The following is an 18977-nucleotide window of genomic DNA, read 5'->3' on the forward strand; positions in this document are numbered from 1 at the left end:
CAAGCCTATCTGATGTTGGCAGTTGTCAACTGTGGTAATTCTTACGGTTGCATTCACCTGTAAACAAGTATTCACAGGACTAATAGGAAAAAAATTACTATCTGTTAGTACAGCTTTTTCACAACTAGAATGAACTACGGAGACTAGCAAAGAATGTCTCTATCTAGGACAAGTTTGTCCCCAGACAGGTTATTATACATGAGAGTGCTCCACTGAAGCTGTATGTGCAAGGAAAGGTCAGATATTTCTGCCATCACACAAAGCTCAATGACTATTAAGTACCCAACCCTCATAACCTGGGCTGCCCTTTTAGAGTAAGACACTTACAAAGGCATTTATCACTTCGGTATGATTGCTAAAAACTGTGTCAGTTACTCTGCACTTTCATGTTTGTTCTCTTTGATGAGTAGTGTTGGGTTTTTTAAATAGTTATTTTTGCAAAGATTTAGAAAATGCATGAGAAACTGCTTCCCAAACTAATTTGATACCCCAAATGAAGTCTTAAAGCAAATTCATAATTAGAAACAAGGAAACATTAAAAAACTGCAAGAGATCATATTTCAGTGTTTTAAGAAATTGCATGGCAGAGTTTACCTCCTAATATTAAAAAATAAAGTTGAAGACTGGAGAAATATATTAGTTCTGTAGAGTAAGATAACTCAAACTTTAATTTTTCCTAAAAAATATATATATATATTTTTTTTTTTGATTGACCTGCACTGAGAAAGGGGGAGGTTCTGTACTATGAGAACCAGGTTCGTTATCACACAAATATTCTTGTGTAACTTAAGGCAAAAGTCTCCATTCCTCAGCTCCCTACAAAAGGGAGCTTTGTTAAGAGTTAAGGATCTGATTTTTCAGATCTGTACCTAGTTGAAAGCTCTCCATGTGTGTAAAACCAAAAGTATAACATGAATGCAGAAAGTTAAGTCTTGATGCTAGTGTCAGTGACTCAAGGCCCTATTTATTATTGTGCTGATACAGCACTTTGTTATCTTCCAAACAGCACTCTTCTCTTTAATATCTGAATGACAAAACAGCTCATTGGTTATTCTCAAATGTGTTACAAGTAGTTCAATATATTAGGGAACAGAAGAAAGAAATGTTCTTCTCAGGTTAATTAACTGTACATCTGCTATCTTGATAACTGTTTTCAAGAGAAGGCAAAAATGATGACAGAATTAACAAAAATGCTGACAAATTAATAACCTGTAGCTGGATTTTAATGTCACCTCTGGTCCATCTTTCTCTGGAGACAGGCCATGAGAAAACATTACACTTCATTCTCATTCTCTCTGTCCTTTCCCCACCCCAACCATCCAATGCAGGTAACCCGTGTCTGTGTCTCTCCCCTACCCCACACAATGCAGGTAATCCAACATCAGCAATACAGGTCTCCAAAACGCCGGCTTTTATTCCAACAGTAGCAAATGAAGGAGGAAAACACTGGACTGTTAATGAAGTCAGAGCTTTGATACGCATATGGTCAGACAAAAATATCCAGCAACAACTGGAGGGGACAGTGAGAAATAAAAGAATATTTGAACAGGTTGCTGTTAGACTTCAAAAGTTCGGAATTGACAGGGACTGGAAGCAGTGCAGGACAAAATATAAAAACCTGAAACATGAATACAAGAGTCTAAAAAGTGCCCAAGACTCAGGGAGTACAAGTAAAAGTATGAAATTTTTTAATGAACTGGATGCTATTCTGGGGCACAGCACCATGGAACAAGCAAGTAAATCAGATGATGATGAAAGTGAGAGGCCTCCAGAATGGAGAGAAGCAAAATCAGAAAAGGACTCCATAGGTAAGTACTTCATACTTACATATAATTTAAAATTTTTGTTTTCCAGCACTAAAAAAGACCTTAAAGGAACAAAAAACAAACAAACAAAAAGCAACCAACTAACTAATTTGCTGAGGGGGAGAACACTGAATGGAAATCTACTATTTTATCTAGTTCTTCACTTTACATTTGTCCCGGTTTTGACTGAGACAGAGTTAGTTTTTCTTTTTATCAGCTAGAAGCGCTCTGTGTTTTGGGTTTGGTCTGGCATTCATTATGAGAAGAATGTTGACAGCGCACTGATGTTTATAGTTGGCACTGAGACCTCAAGGACTTTTCAGCTTCCCATGTTCTTGCCAGTGTGCAGGAGCACAGCAGGATAGGGGGGAGCACGGCCAGGACAAAGGGCCCACAACTGCCCTTATGATTTCAACTTAAACCCAGGATTGAGGGCTACATTGGCCAATGGAGCGTCATGCCCAGTATAAAAGCGAGGGTTGACTGGGAAGAAGGGGCTTTGCTCTTCCAGGGGCTCTCACTCTCAGACTCTCGGAGTGCTGTCTCGCTCTCGCTCTCTTTTTGGGCCTTTCACTCATCCAGGATTGCGTTGTTGGGACTTATCCATTTTGGGATTGTTAGCTGGTACGGGACAGGTGTCAGTCACCGGGTGGTGAGCAATTACACTGTGCATCACTTGTTTGTATATATTATTATTATTATTTTATATATACATATATTCACATATTACTATTACTATTACTATTAAATTGTCCTTATCTCAACCCACGGGTCTCTTTCCCTTTTCCCCTTTAATTCTTTTCCCCGTCCCCTGGGAGTGGGAGAGGGTGTGCGAGCGGCTGTGTGGCATTTAGTTGCCGGCCGGACTAAACCATGACAACATTGTAAGGTAGTATTTCAGATTGATTCTTTTTTTAATGGAACTGAGAAACAAAAAGAGGAAAAAAAGATGAAAATGTAGGATAAGATAAGTGATACAGAGAGATCATTCCATTCAAAATCATGGCAGAAGAGACTGCTTTCAGCTTAACTAAAAAAATGGATGAGAAAGATGGTCAGACTGTGTTACTGGAAAAATGAAGACACTGAGCAAAAGAAGTCTGTAGTTATAGACATCGGTTAAAAAAATTAACATTTAAACTGCCTTTCTCGTATGGTCCCCAGTAGCACCATTCTGCTGGCCTTTGGATCAAGACTCCCAAACTAGTGAGACAACAATTGTGAAAATAGCAAAAGGAATAGCACCAAGAATGCTGGCAGAAATTGCCTTTGTTTTTGTGTGGTTATTGACTAATAATTTGGTAATGGATGGATTAATGCAGAATTACAGTAGACTGATGAACCTACGGTACCCAGGACTTAAAACATTTTTTATTGATACGTACAACCAGAAACAGGCCTGTTTTTTAAGAACAGAATTAAACATAAAACTATTACACAGTAAGAATCCTACACAGGGCATAATATTATGGTGGCCAAATATAAGACTAGAAGTTAGTACAGTAATGGAAGAAGTCAAGGAAAATATAACACAGAGACAGTCTCTGGCTGAAAATTACAAGAGCATTTTGGGGGAATATTCACTATTCAGTTGCTGTTTCTAGGGTCTTTGCTAATGCATTTACTACTGCCTGCTGGCATAAAGAGCATCCTATGCTGGACGGATCTTTTGATTTGGCACAGCACAGCTGTTCTTATGTAGTACAGAAATGCGGTGCCCTAATTAATGTACCATTATTTACACAGAAACGCCTGGAGACACAGGTGAAGAGGATTCTGTTAAAAATATGTCAGAAGACCTACAGGTTGCAGATATAAAGAAAGTTTCTGACTCAGGTAAACTGGAAAGTCTTCTATTTTATATATATCCCTATAATTTAGTAAGTTAAGATAGATTTCTAAAATAAGCCCACACTGTAATGACAGTTAGAAAATGCAGAAGCCTAAAAAACTTTAAGCAGGAGATAATGTCATAGTGATAATATACTTTCAAAAAAAAACTGGCACACGTGCACATTTACAGTGCTCTGCTAAATTTGATAAAAACAGTCTAGGTAAGTAATCTTTTCAAAGATTCATGACCCAAGATGTAAAGAAGAAGAAACTCTTGGTCTAAGCAAGTTGAGTGCAATGTATTACTCATTTGTTTTTACTTAAACTACGTCTTCCCAAAGATTAGAATTGTTCAGTCTCCTCTAATATGGCATTCTCTTTTTCACAATATAATATGATCACTATTAATATAATTGCGTAAATGTTCGTGTCAGGAGATGAAAACTTCATTTAAGAGCTGAATATGAAGAACATGCACTCTTTACAAAGAAACATGTTTACACCTGGAAGCATAACTTTCAGGGGAAGTGGGAATTTAACATTCAGCTAGAGACACATGAAAGTCTTGAAGGCTAATGGGCTTGACTTTCCACAACAGAGGACCTCATGATCTCGTTCAGTAGCATGAGGCAGAATATGGTCTCAATTAGACGTTAAGGAGTAGTCTTACAGAATTTTAAATGGTCTAATGTGGACTTGAAAGATTTTAATGTCAAATTGAAAATCTTCTGACAGATGATGTTACTGTAAATACTACTCCAGAGAATCTGGCAGCTCTGCATATAGCGAAAGAAACAGCTACGACAAGTAAGTAAAGCCATGAGAGATTAATCATAAGAGGTTAATTTGAGGTATACTGGACAGTAGTATTCTTGTTTTACCATTCAAGAGCAATTACATGCATTAATTTAAATTTAATAACAAAGAAATATATAACTGGCCTTTTACCAGATCACCATAGGCACTTGAGGCATTCATTAGGGAAAAACAGATTGTCATGAAAAGTGCATTGCCTATAGGGACCTCATTTTAGAGAGATTAAATATATAAGAAATCATAAATAGTACTTTGTAGGATCCAGTTAAAACTACTTGTAAAATGCATCAACTTCCATTTCTGCCCATCAAGAAGTAAAATTAATGCATATACACAAACAGTCGTAAGACAGTGTAATAATACATAGATGCAGCAGTGCCACTAAACTGTCATCTGACAGTAGCCTGCAGCTACATAATATTGTAACTTTTTGGACTGCAATCTTCCTAACGAGTTATTTAAGATAAAGTTAACTGAATAAAAATAAAGTTCTGAGTACTCATTTTTGATACTTTAACATTCCTTTAGGTAGGATAAATAGATAAGTATTAAGTGTTAGACATCTATAGGTTACCTTGATTACCATTTCCCTTGTCAAATAGATATATTTTAACTGCATATTTTGTTTCTTTCTGAGTAATTGTAATGTGATTTTATGGGGAAAGATTAAAATAGTTAAGTGTTTCAGAAGTGTCTCTGGCTCAGCCTATACACTCTACAGACTACTGTTCAAGCTTCCGTGGGGAAAAAAAGGCAAAACCACAGTACTATCATGAAGAGATGCAGTTTCAGTTTCCAAAATTCTTAAATTCTTCCCCTCATTCCCAAATGAACAATACAGTCTCACGTTATGTTACCACAGCTGGTAAAAAACACCTAGACTTTAATGTTATTAATGGTAACATAATTAGATATTATATAAAGCAGAGAAAAGACGCATACTTTTTATGTCACAATATCATGGAGACCCTTTATTCTCTAATTGTGGTACAAGCCTTTCCTAGACAGTTCAAATAAACTTGAAGTGTGAAACTGGTAAATAAAGAGATTGTATGTACCTCTGTATTCATAAATTTACTTGCTGATAAATAGTGAAAAAGGCAGGCAGGCAGGAATACCATACTGCATTGGTTCTTTGATATCAGTAGATGTCTGACAATTGATAGCTTTTAGGATGTGACTTCTTGACTACTCCATGTTCAACAGAACTTTTGTGTAAACTGTTTCTCAACAAGTATGTAATTACAATTTATATGTATGTACTCATATGCCTTTAAAGAACATTTGTAAAAGAAAAATAATTTGACGTAAATCAGAATTTAGAAATTCTGTTCACCTTGTGTCAGGGTATTTTCCTAATTAGTACATGGCATGAATGTACTCTGCAGTCGGTTATACATACACTTATCTAGATATATACTAGCTAGCCTGGGCAGACATTTTTCTGGCAATTGCAGGTGTGTAAATGCACAGAGGTGCACAAGCTCCCTCAGAAGTGTATGTTCTTCTCACGATCTCACATGTGGACCTGAGTTATTAACCACAGCAACATCATCACCACTGCCAATCTTTACAAATGGTCCAGTCAGGCTTGCCATACTCTAGTAAGGGAAAAATTAATGTGTATTAGTCAAAAGACAAAAGCACCAGTCTCAGGAAAATACCTAGTTATTTGATGTTTCATGGTATTGCTTTTCTCCTCTGCCCACCTGCTCAAATCTGCACCTCCTTTGCCACCCATTTGCTCAAATGCCCACCTGAGAAGGAAAAGACAGAGGCAGATAAATCCCTACACGTTCTCCGACAGACTGTTAGGTTTTCCCGGTGTCCCTGGAGCCGCGTCCCCGCAAAGGGTCCAGCAGAGGGGGCACGAGTGTCACAGCAAACCCCGGGTTTTTTTTGCAAAGGCAGCTGGGGAAAGGCTAGGGTCACTGCAAATTTTTATCTTTTCTGGTAGAAGATACCCGTATTAAATCAATCTGGAAATAAAACCTTATTTGGTCGTTTTGACTGATGTTTTCTATTTCATGAGACCACTTTTAAGGACAGTTAATTCCAGAAATCTATGCAGAAGAGCAAATTGCTTCAGTTTGCACAGGCAGTAGTGAGTCAGTTTTAACTCTGTGTTCATGTACATTCCACGTGTCAGACTTTGCAGTAAGACCACAGACTGTATAGGTGTTTGATTAAATCTGAAATGCCATGGGAAACAACAGAGATGAAAACAAGATTCTAAGGAATGCCAGTAGCCTGATGTTCTTTAGAAGTGTCTACAGCAAGCATTTTGATTCAAACAAATGACTTTTCTTGCCATTATTTTTTTAGTTTTTTTTAGTGCCCTGCATACTTTACTATATGTCTCGCTCATGACACATGTGTAGTAAGTTACGACATTGTCAAGATAAATTTCTAAGCAAGAGCTTTTTAAAAATTCGTTGTTTAAAGTCAAGATCTTAGTTGGTACTTACTCAGGCACTTATGTTGGCTTCTTTTGAACATTTACTGCTGTGTGCTTGGAATTTTAAAATGTAAGACATAAAGTCAAAAGATAATGCTTTAATACATATGCCCCAGGCTGGTGTGAAGTAACGGTTCAGAGATGTGCAAAAGCAAAAGTTTTTAATTATTCAGTGGTTTAGCCCAACGCATACTCGGGCTGCAGACAGAAACTCCTGACTGTGCATCCAAGTTTTCTGCGTCTAGTCTCATAGAACAGATCTGCACAACAGAGACAGTAGCAACTTTGCAAGCTGTTGGAGGGTAAACTTAGGCCACACACTGAAAAATTTTCCCTAGCTTTGATGTTCCCCACTCCCCTTTTTTACTATACAAGACGCACATGAGAGTAAGGATTAGGAGAAAAATTACTAATCTTCCCTCATGAGCCAGAAAACAGGATAAATAGTGCTAGTGAGAGAGTGCCAAAAGAGAACAGAGCTTGTATCAGTCTGAGCGGGTAAAAGGAAAGACTGCAACAGCATTGCTCTGGTGGCCTTGTGAGCAGTGCTTCAAACACAAAGTAGAGATTAAGCATATTTGCTGGCAACTGTTCTATAGCTTCACTAAACAATGTGGATGGAGCCACTGTGTTTTATCCATGCCAGGAACTGTTCATGGTTTGTTCTGTTTGGCTCAGTCTTGCTCTCCTCGTGCCCTCCCTCCAAAAACTCTGAACGGTGGCTTAGAAAAAAATCCAGTCTCCCTACCCACATCCTCGGCTCACCAAGGAAAAAAAAATATAAAGGCACATGATGCTGGTCACATCATAACGTCTAATGCAAACAAGGCTGTATTGATTTGGGGGTAATTTTTAATAAAATGGCTCTAGATTATGCTTTATTGCTCAATGTTTAGGGGTGATATTCTTGAATGGACTGAGAACAGGCTGGGAGCCAGAAAGTGCTGTTATCGATCCGCAGTCTGGCCTTCACCATTAATCTGTGTACAGCAGTGTCCTCTCCTGGAAACGAGGATCGGAAAGACCACTTGCGTCATCCGCCTGTCCATCCGTCTGTCCCAGGGCTGAGGGGTGGACTTCTCCCTTAAACACGGGAGGGCCAATGGCAGAGGAGTGAAGATCTCCTCCCCGTGGAGAGGAGCTCAGGGACATCTCCGTCACCCTGCAGCCTGATGTAAGCCCCTCCAAGCCACAGCAGGGGGATGGTCTGAGGACAGGCCCTTAGTGCTTTATCAGGCAGGCAGGCAGGCAGGCAGGCATCCTTGCAGATCAATCATCCAGGCACAGCACTCTGATGCAATGTCAGTGAAAAGACTCTTGTCCCGTTTGGGGCTAATTCAGTGACTCTGGGCATCAGTTGCTTGGGAGACTTTCAGTATTTCAGTACTACCCCTTATGAAAGTCACTGTCTTGCCCGTTCTGCTGCATAGAGGTTCACCAATTACTACATGTCATCCAACCATGATTAGCGAACCATTCTACAAATTCTGATCCAGGTTTAAATAACTGAAGAATTTGCACATTTCATCTCTAAACTTATCTTATGCAGCTGTTACTTCTAAATGTATACACTTTTATTATTAAGCCCACTGCTATTAAGTGGGCTTTTTATTAAAGCTATTAAGCCCACTGCTGCAGAGAAATGGCAGCTTTAATGTATTAAGAGATTAAATTGTTAACAACAGTTATCATTAATGGCATTCTGAAGTTAGTGATCCTCAAGACATAACTCAAGACCTGTTTAGTTAATAAGAAATCTGTAATTTTTGCACAGAAATCCTTGAAGGTGAGGAGGACTTTGCCAACTCCACCCCAGGAGCTCTGGAAGCTACACAAATAAAGAAGGAGACAATTGACATAGGTAGGTCAAGACTGTGTCTTGATGGTTAAAAAGCACAGTTTACTTTACTAGGAACTGCCAGTTTCTAAGGTTCATATGTTATTCCTGTACTTTAGACTCACTCTACTTCTAGGTTATGCTTTTTTTGTTTAATTTTGTTGTGCAAAAATGCATATTTACTTCTCCTTCCCCCAATTAATAACAATATCTTATTTTCCCAGACAACATACTCCTTATTATGCTAGATGTGATAAGTTGGCACTTGATTGGGACACAAATACTGTTTTTTTTCATACACAGTTGCTAGATAAATTGGAAAGTTAAACAGCTGTCTCAGAAACACTGAACATTTTATGCCTTGTCTGTCTTTTCAAACTACTGCATGGCAATACATTTCATTTCAGACTATTCACTATCGAACAATTGCCATAAATATTCTGAATTATTTTACAAGTAAAACTGAAATCAGAGCCTCAGCAGTATGTAGGAGTCATACATTCAATGACAAGTATTCAGAAGAAGATTTGTTTTATTAAAAACATTAAAATTTAACATTAGAATACAGTAAGGATATTAATGTTCTGGAATAAATGAGCATAGAAATCATGGAAGGTCATGAAAAGGAGCATGATGTTTCTATCCTGTTAGGAATGGAATTCAAAGAGAACTCAGATGCTGGTAGAATAAAAAAATAGTTCTTCTGTATTCCCTGTTTTGTCATTTTAGCCACATATAATAGCTTCAGATAGAGCCATCCCTACATATAGAAAGTGCGATGTAAGCTGAAACTAAAGATTTCCACAAAAGCATTAATGAATTGTTTGCTTTCCAATTTTTCTTCTGCTTATGTTACCTCCATCACAAAAGCACTGTATCACAGACTACCCTCTCATCCAAAAGCAAAAAACATGGCTGTCTCCTAAAGGAAGACAAAAGTATGTAACCTTCCCCACCAAACCTTACGTCCCTTCCTGCCCTCCCTCCTGGAATCAGGGAAAGGCACACCTTAAAGCCTAGTTTTATGGCTCTAAAACACTCTTTTTTTTTTCTTTTTCTTTTTTTTTTTTTTTTTTAAGTGGTAAAAAGGAGTCCTGAATAGAGGAGAACAAGTAGAAATAAAGAGCAATGGTCTCTTTTAAGTTTCTTTCTGCGGTACCAGGGAAACTCACAAAGATCTGAGAAAAGCCCCATCAGCAGTATGAAATGCAGCTTATGCAAAATCACACTGCATGCAGGTCTGCCGACAGGTGCCTTTGTCTCTTACTCCTCCTCATCTCATCTGAATCACATGCACAGCTTCCAAACTGGAGAGGAGGACAGTGGTCTTCTAGGGCCCAAGTCCCTGCTCATTTAATGACAGGAGCGGGGGAGCATGCGTGACCCCACAAAGGGAAAGGCTGCAGCCCTGTTAGGCATGAGTGAATCCACAGAGGTGTGCCCTTACAAATGCCACCAAAGCCTCACCAAGCCTGCCCTACCCACATCACCTAGGAAAAAACCTGTAAGGCACACCTGTGCTAATCAATGTGTAAAAACATGTCAGGCAAATCCACTAACATGAGAGATACAAACTATCCGCATGCGCCTACTTGTTTAATCAAGTATTTTAAATTTGTGTGGCATCCACAGCCACCTTTTGGGGAATGCAGGGGCAGAAAGAAAGATAGGGCTTACGAGAAATGCCAATAAATAATTTGATTTAGGGAGGCATGTGGCAGAAGACTTGTTATAACTAATGGGTTAGACTAAAAGCTTACAACACCTTTAATTGAAGATAGGTGTTACCTGCAGAGGATGACAATAATATTAGCAATTTATTTGCCTAAGTCCAAGTCTATTTTATTTAAAACTGTGTATTTCTGTAGATGATGATTCTATAAGCAGTACCTCAGAAGACAGACCTTGTACGCCAGTAGCAAAATGGATAGTCGGGACAGGTAAGTATTAATTTCCATGCCTTTATTCTGAAACAAAATCACATTGTAATCTCAGTCCCAAAGCTGGAGCAACCAGATCTCTACTGTAGACACAGCTGTACTTTTCTGCTTCTGACTCCAGTCTAGTTTTATCACTAAACTTAAAAATTAGTTTCATAACTCTATTCCCATCGTGAGCAAAATTTGCATTAAGACTATAGTTCCACTTTGCATACTAGACATATCTGATGACCAGCATCTGCTTACTTGTGAATATGTAGGTAAAAATTTCTTCTTCTATTGAACCCCCAGTAGCATTTTCATTTGTATGATATTTTGCCTTGCCATTCTAATTTGAAACCATACTGGAAAGCCATTTTCTTATCACTGCTGATATATTGTTGCTTTTAAAGCTTTAAGGCCTATTGCTTTCCTGCATGTAGCACTCAGGGATATATCTGTCTTTAATTTGACAACCGCAGCAACAAAATTACACTGACAAAATGTGGAATTTTAGATGCCTTGGAGAAACAAGAGATTACACTTGCTACATATTTTGCATACTTTAGAGAAATGTAATCATGTATGGATATTAAAATTGAAAACTTAAAAAATTTTCATAACGAGATATTATTATAAACATTAATCCTTCAGCTTGTTACCAAATCATTAGCTACAATTACACTTTAATGTACGTATATTCAGCAATACTCAGTTGTTGTTTCATTTTTATTTTCAGAAAATCACATTCCCTTAGAAGAAACGCAAAATCACTTTAAAGTTATTACAGTTAATGATACTGGAGCAGGAAAACACTGGAGTGATAATGAAGTCAGAGCTCTGATAAACATATGGTCAGATAAAAAGATACAACAAATGCTTGAAGGGGCCACAAGAAATAAAGAAATATTTGAGGAAATTGCCAGGAGGTTAATGAAACGTGGTATAGACAGAGACTGGAAACAATGTCGCACAAAGTACAAGAACCTAAAATACGAATACCGTGCACTGCAGAAGGAAAATGAGCATCTTGGTAATCCCAGGAGAAAAATGAGATTTTACGATGAAGTCGACTGTATCTTGAGAAGACAGCCTCTGGGTCCCTCAAGCTGGGGATGTGAAAGTTCAAGTCTCCTATCAGGTACTAAAAACTTCAGTAATGAGATAAAGCACTTAAAATGAAACTTAAAGTTGCCTGTCAGCCCATGCTGTAGGAGTGAAGTATGTGGCCAGAATGGGGAGGGAAAATAACTGAAGAACCTGTATCTGCATGGTAAAGTAGGCAGTACTCAGCAAACTATAGCAGTAGTCTTTGGAGGAGTTTAGAAGTGAGGACATTAACAAAAAGTGAAAAGATCTGAAGTGTTCAATGTTATAGACAAATCTTTCTGCTTTTGGAAGCTTAAGTGAGATACAGTGAAATGATGCTAGAAAATGTGACAGGTTTTAGAGATGATCAAGCAGGCATGTAAAGTACTATGGATAGAGAGCTGCAAGCCAAGTGCAAAGACTCAAAAGAAGCAAGCTTCATTAATTCAATTCAAAGAACAGTCAATCCAGGGTGGTGACGTTTATTTGAGCACTTGCAGTTACCATAATAATTTTCCTAAAGCAGTATCAGTTTTCTAAATAGAGTTTGCTTCTATTTTGGTATCAAAAGACCTATCTGTCAAAAGACCTATCTGATCTAGGAAGCACACAGCTAACCTTGTGTCTGCTCTAAGGATTCTCACGACTGGCCAACTGCTCTGGCTCTCAGAGGCACATGCCCCTGCTTCAGGCAGATCAGATGCCCTTGTAGAAGCAACTTAACCGCTGCAGCTTAGAGCTCAGTGAGTTATGGTAAACCGCTACTAACTCTGATTTTTCTCAGTTATATAATAATTTGCAGTGTCACAAATGTCAGATGTGAACCATTTCTGCAGCAGAGGACAGATGGACAGCTTGAACAGAAACTGCTGGAGCCATCTTTAAGGCAGCTGTCCTCTGTCATGAATCAGCCCTAATGCAGTATCCAAGGGCACCATACAGTAGTGCCATTAGTTGAGGCTGAAATGACATCCACACAGCCACGGGATGACGCCACTGCTTCTCACCTGCCTCATTCTTGTGCTCAATCACATTCTTAAGACATTTTCTTCCAAATCCAGAAACTGAAGATATTACTGCTCATTTCCACTCTCTGTGAATGGAATTTGTCAACACCAAGAATATTTGAGCTAATTTGGCTGTATAACATTTTGGCATGCTGGGAAAGGACTACATAATCTGTGCTGTGAATGCTGACATAGGAAACAGTAGAACAATAACCTCTCAGAAAAGAAGCTTTAGTTATTAAGCTGCGCAAGGCATCTGCCGAAAAACTGTGTCTCCACCCTGATTTTATGTGCCAACCCACCAGCACCTAACTTTTCTAGAAGATTTTCATTGCTGCAGATCACTTGTCCCAGTGAATTTGCTTTTGTAGTAGTATAAAGCTTTTTGGTGTATGACTGACTGTGCTTCAAGATTCTCTGCAAAATACTTAGTCACCTTGCTTTTCTCTTCTAAGTTGCAGTGGGAGATGTTACAGCAAAAACAGGATCCTTGGGTATCAAGAGAAAAACAGGGAATGATGGTAAGAGCCCCTGACTTTTTAAAGCATCTACACACTGCTGTTGAATTGGATGCCAGATTCTAGTTTCCACTACTCAAACAGTTAAAAAAAAATAATCAATAGAACTTAACATCAAGCTCCAAACTAACATTCTTCTCTCATCCTCAACAATCTGCAAAAGAAGAGTCCTAATAAAAATGTAGGCCTAAGGAAAACTGCAATTTTTTTTATTTCAGTCCTCATACATGGTATAAATGAAGGAAACTTCAGGAAATACTTCTTTAAGTTATAAGAATGAAGTGCAAGGAAAAAACTAAAAATATTTTAATAAGAATAAGGTATCTTAATTATCTGTGTTGCCCAGAGGAAAATAGGGACAATATCTCAGTCACGGTTTTGGTTTCCTCCTATTATACCATGTGTCAGTAAACGAGAGGAGAAATTACATGTTTAGACATAAACATCTAAATGTTGTACAAGAGAATACAGGTTAAGACAGCTATTCCAGAGAGAAGATATGGTACAGAATTACTGAGAGAGAAAAATGAAGGGATGGATAGAAATATGCAGCATGCAATCTGATATAGGAAAGGTCAGGAGCTGTTTTTCTTCCTGGCAGAATTGTCAGGTCCTAAATAATCAAAAAGTCAACAATGAGGGATGACAAGCTCAGTTTTTAGGAGGCTCTCCTCCTATTTTTAATACTAAAATGATGTCTTGTCTACAGACAGATGAACACAACAGATCTGAACACAACATTTTTGAAGTCAACAGGTTGTCCAGAGAAGTTGTGGATGCCCCATCCCTGGAATTTTCAAGGCCAGGTTAGATGAGGCTTTGGGCAACCTGGTGTAGTGGAGGGTTTCCCTGCCCATGGCAGGAGGGTTGGAACTAGATGATCTGTGAGGTCCCTTCCAACCCAAACCATTCTGTGATTCTATGATTCAACCTGAGCAGTACACCATCACAAACTGTACTAACAGGGCTAACTCTATGTGATTAAATATACTTTCATTTATTGCCCGTTAGATAAGCATGTCTTGCAAAAGGCAGTAGCTAGGCAAAGCTGAAAGTTTCAAATATAAATGATTTTTACAAGGTCTGCTTCATTCCTACTCGCTGTTACACAATGACCCTTTATACAACACTAGGCAATGCCTGCCAAAAGAGCGTAGGACAGCATTAGCATTAGAATCTAGCATGTGCTAAACTTCAGCGTCAGCAGTTCCTTGACTTGTACACTCTAATTACATACTTTGCTTTTCTCCACAGAGGTGTCACCTGTTCCACTTAAGAAAAATGCTTCTGAAAACACCATATTCCACTTCCAAAAACTGTTAACAGAGAGAGTGCACACAGTAACAGAAGGCGAAAAGTTACTGTTAGAAAGGCTTTGTAAGCAGGAAGAAATGCAAGACCTCAACAGAACACAGCAGTATGCTGATCCATCAGCCATACAACAGGTTGGTTTAATGAACTTATATGAAATTAGCATGCAATGAGATTCTCTCAGATAGTAAGAAAATAGACTTACTTGTGAGTGTAGGTCACCTACATGAGTACCTGGTTGCTCCCCTTTAATATATTCACCTTCAGTCATTTAAACTAAAACAAGGTATGAGTTACCATCATAATTCTTAACTATGAGCTTTTAGCAGTGACATCAGTTAGTCTAAGAAAAGATATAACCTCTGCCTACATGCCACAATTAACAGGCTTAATTGAAAGAAAATAACACTTTGACTGATGAAAGAAAACATGTACAGTTAAAATTTCATCCCATCATTTCCAATTACCATCTCTAAGACTTTTCTAGCAAGTTAGTCCTCTGCAATTAACCAAACAGTTAGGCAAGGATGGTGGGGAAAACACAACACTTAATTTCCTTCTCAGCATTTACCCTTCTCCTAGCCTTGCCACTGCCCATGTTAGGGTAGGGGACTATCCTCATCTGTCCACTGACAGTATGGTGCTGTGCAGCAATGAACTGGAGAATTCAGTGAGCTAGAAAGAAAGTACACAAAGTTGATGCCCAGCTGGTAGGGGCAGGCATGGGTTCTGGTCCCTGGTCTGTATTGGGCAAGGAGTCTGTGTTGTCCAGTAACCAAATGAAGTACAGAAAACATAGAAACAGTGCAGGGAACGATGACATGGTAAGTGGCAAATGTCATGCCATAACTAACCATTACTCTGCAAAATCCTACTAGCCACTACTTCATTTTGTGATTGTACAAGTACTCTACAGACTGTACTGCCTGCAAGGTGTGCATTTCTAGCATTTTCCTTTCAGTGTATATTCAAGCAGAACAACTAATTTCTGAATCTTGGGCATGTTTGGGCATATACTTGCACAGCCCTGCCAAAGCTAGGTCAGTTCTGGGCACACAGAAGGGTACAACTGAAGTCAAATAGTCAAGTCTTTACTGCAGCAGCAACAGCCGCCAGGTTTTTTTATACATAGAGACCTAAATTCCACCCAAGTCCCTCTTCACAAAATCTTACACTCTTACACAAAAATATTACTAGATATAGTGCTTTGTTTACGGCTCCATGGTTAATTATGCTCTTGTTAATTCTATTATGACAGAAATTATGAAGGTAAATAATTTCCACCAAGGTAGATACTACCTGCCATTTGACTAGCATTTTTAAAACAATTCTGAGAAGTCAGAGAAGGATCCCTAGAAAATCATAGGGGTTTTTATCATATTTATTTTAGTGACATGGACATACAGTTGTTCCACTGTATGCTTATCTGCCACTTTTCACATTCTACACTGGTTTCTCAGTATAAACCTTCTTTGGCTTGTAGTGCTAGTAACATTGTTGGTTTAAAAATCTCTCTTCTCTCTTTGCAATGATTTGGTTCAAAGATACATCCTTGAACTTGCATCTGTTTTATTACTTGCATACAGAACTGTTATCTTTGGTAGGAGAACAAGGGATCTGTTCCTGCCATCACGGCACAATTAGGTATCCTTCTAGATATCACCATTTCTTGCAGCACTAGAATCACAGGGTTACTCCTTCCGCGTGTGAACCAGAAAAATGTGTGATACAACCGTAATTCACTCTAGTGCTTTTAAACAGTTTAGTTGAATTTAGATTTAAATTAAGTTTCTAAAATAACTATACTGAAAATAATATGGATCACTTGCATGTTCTGCTCTACCTGCTCTGTTCCATGAGTGCAAGGCTGAAGTTGCATAAAGCAGCTGAAGCTCATATGATGGCTCATTGCAACAAGAAGATCCTCTTTTCTCTATGTCTACTCTGAGCAATCTGGTGCTTGTTAGTTCCCCTATAAGCCAGTTCAGCTCACTAACCTGACACAAGACTAGCCCTGAGTGGAAAAAAAAGCCAACCGTTTTCTGCATAGTTAGTGAGTCGAAGAGCCCAGCAAGTTCTCAGCTGTGCTAGCCCTGACTTTGAGGAGCTCAAAGGTGGTTTCTGTTGCAGTGTGACTGCCTTTGCAGAAGAAAGGCTAACCTGAGGGAGGCAGTTAGCACTGCAAAGACAAACTTCACTTAAAATTATGTGATGTGATTCCAATCTTTCCAAAACTTTGCTGTCATTCAGTACAATGTCCTCCAAAAAACTTTCTCTTCTTCCAGAATATGAAAAATACATACTTATTTTATTAATTAAAATAAGCAGATCTTTCTAGAAATATGTATCTGTTTTTAAATGCTGTTGTTCAGGTGAGAACTGCACAAAAGCACTGAGGCAAAGGGCTGTCTAAGTTCTTAGTAGGTCAGAGCAGAGAATCGCAGAGCACACTCACAGTCTCTACTTGAAAACTGTTCATATCAACACTAGAAGGTAGACATGAAACAAGAACAGACAGAAAAAATAATAACGCAAATGGCTTCCCAAGGAAAAGTGCTTTTTTTCCTCAGAAAACGTGCCTGCACTTTCCAGAGCAGGATTTACCTCACAAACAAATGTGCAAAGGTGGATTTCCCTTTGTGTGGGATTCTTATCTGTGGATAGCTTACTTTCTGTAATTGTTTTGTCAGAAAGATATCTCCTTCTTTCCTGCTGTTAACATTTATTTTCAGTTAAAGATGATGAGATGTCAAGTGCGTGGGACATTTGGCATCATCTGATATTTATGTGCTACTCACATTTATACAGATAATCAATTTACTTGAATATGTAGGATGCTAAGACAGATAATCAATCAAAGTGGCATCAAGACAACCTTTCTTCACTGCAGTTGTAGTTAAGATTCCATATCACTTTTTGCTTAGAGACAAAATAACATGAACGTTGCACATTTAGAATTCCAGTTGTCTAGAGCTATGGTCTATCTCCTTTTGACAGTATCTCCCAGGGTAGTGACAATGGCCTAAATAGAATGTTGCTAGAGTGAAGGATTTCTCAAAAAAAGCCCCTTCAAAAATAGCATTAGTTAATCCAACTCATCCTTCCAGTGTATTTTTATATCCACTTGAGCTTGTGCTGTGGCTCTGCTCTGATCACGGCTTTACATTTATTACAGTCACACAATATTTAGTCTAGGCTCAGTTATGGGCAAGTTCAATGGAACCTGGGACACCATCTGACGCATGCTAAATTGTTGTGTGTGAGAGCACTGCTGTAGGACTGAAAGGGTTTGGAATGAAAGGCCGCCTTAGACATAGATCCACCACATGGTTCGTTTTTAGCAGAAAGGCCAGACCAAGTTGTTTCCACGTAACTGCTCCTGGGAATCTTAATATAAATTATATCATTAAAATGATCCAGCTGAAAAATCAAAACCAACACCAGGTAATGATGGCAAGAGCAGCGATCCTATAAAAAAGAGAGATCTTTGCTCTTCTCCCTCCTGAAATATCTGCATTATTACCAGGGGCCATTCAGATTACTGTGAGGGCAAAACTGTTTCCTCCTCAGTTTGCAAATGGCCATATTGAAATTTTCGAGGTGTGGCAGATAAATGGAGCAATCACCACTTTGACCTATATTAAAAAGTTCCATTCTTCTCTAAAGCACACTCATTCACTGAGATGAATAGGTTACTTTACATGTCTTTGATAGGGCTGTTACCATGGAAAGTCCTCTGAATGCCCTGTTTAGATTATTTCCTAATAATGGGTCAAGTGTGTGGAAAGTGAGTTTCAGGGAGCAGAAATGCTTGCATAATGGTGGATCCACAAGCACTATCAGCATCACTGTCAGCTTAAAAGACTCTCCCTCCAGACTCTCACCCTTTGTTCCCTCTCCTGTAGCAAGGTCTCCTTCGAGTTGGCACAAGCACTCATGTGGCCAAGTGGTTAACCAACTGATAGAACTGATTTAAATTAAAACTAGCCTAACAAAAAGCCCCTCCAAACAACCTTGCTTTTTTTTAAGTTCAAGAAGAGTAGTGTAAGACACGGCAGAAAGAGCAGCCAGGACAGTTATTTGAACTGGTAGTTACCCAGCATGAACCTCCCATACTGGGTATAACCCTCCCTCTGTGCATTAGGCTCAAATTTAGGGTATGAACAGAGAGGCCAAAAAAGCAATCCTGTGAGAATTACTGGAGAGCTGTACCATGCCTACATGGATGACTTAACTACAGTCAATGTGAAGAAAAATGGAACAGTCTCACCTCAACTATGGCTAGGTTAATGTCATGGAAAGCCTGTTGGCCACAATAAACATAATGGCTTCCTCTGAAACATCCTCTTGTATATACATTTTGGCACCACCTCCCTCCTGGTTC

The 18977-nt window shown here is 38.7% G+C and overlaps 2 protein-coding genes across 3 annotated transcripts in view; one reads left to right on the forward strand and one right to left on the reverse strand.

Annotated features, from left to right (window-relative positions):
* PPAT (phosphoribosyl pyrophosphate amidotransferase) overlaps nt 1–18977 on the reverse strand; it is a 48446-nt gene that overhangs the window by 24652 nt on the left and 4817 nt on the right. The gene's annotated exons all lie outside the window — the stretch shown is intronic.
* PAICS (phosphoribosylaminoimidazole carboxylase and phosphoribosylaminoimidazolesuccinocarboxamide synthase) overlaps nt 1–18977 on the forward strand; it is a 41885-nt gene that overhangs the window by 7509 nt on the left and 15399 nt on the right. Inside the window, exons 3-10 of one of the 2 annotated variants that reach the window (XM_086612251.1) lie at nt 1329–1808; nt 3552–3641; nt 4374–4445; nt 8687–8773; nt 10618–10689; nt 11408–11809; nt 13220–13285; nt 14537–14727. In XM_086612251.1, the coding sequence (XP_086468377.1) occupies nt 1329–1808; nt 3552–3641; nt 4374–4445; nt 8687–8773; nt 10618–10689; nt 11408–11809; nt 13220–13285; nt 14537–14727 (1460 nt within the window). Of the gene's footprint in view, nt 1–1316; nt 1809–3551; nt 3642–4373; nt 4446–8686; nt 8774–10617; nt 10690–11407; nt 11810–13219; nt 13286–14536; nt 14728–18977 lie in introns of both variants that reach the window. The other variant, XM_086612252.1, reaches the window with a different exon arrangement.

This window comes from Tauraco erythrolophus, chromosome 5 (genome assembly GCF_009769465.1).
Source record: "Tauraco erythrolophus isolate bTauEry1 chromosome 5, bTauEry1.pri, whole genome shotgun sequence".
Classification (NCBI taxonomy): Eukaryota; Metazoa; Chordata; class Aves; order Musophagiformes; family Musophagidae; genus Tauraco; species Tauraco erythrolophus.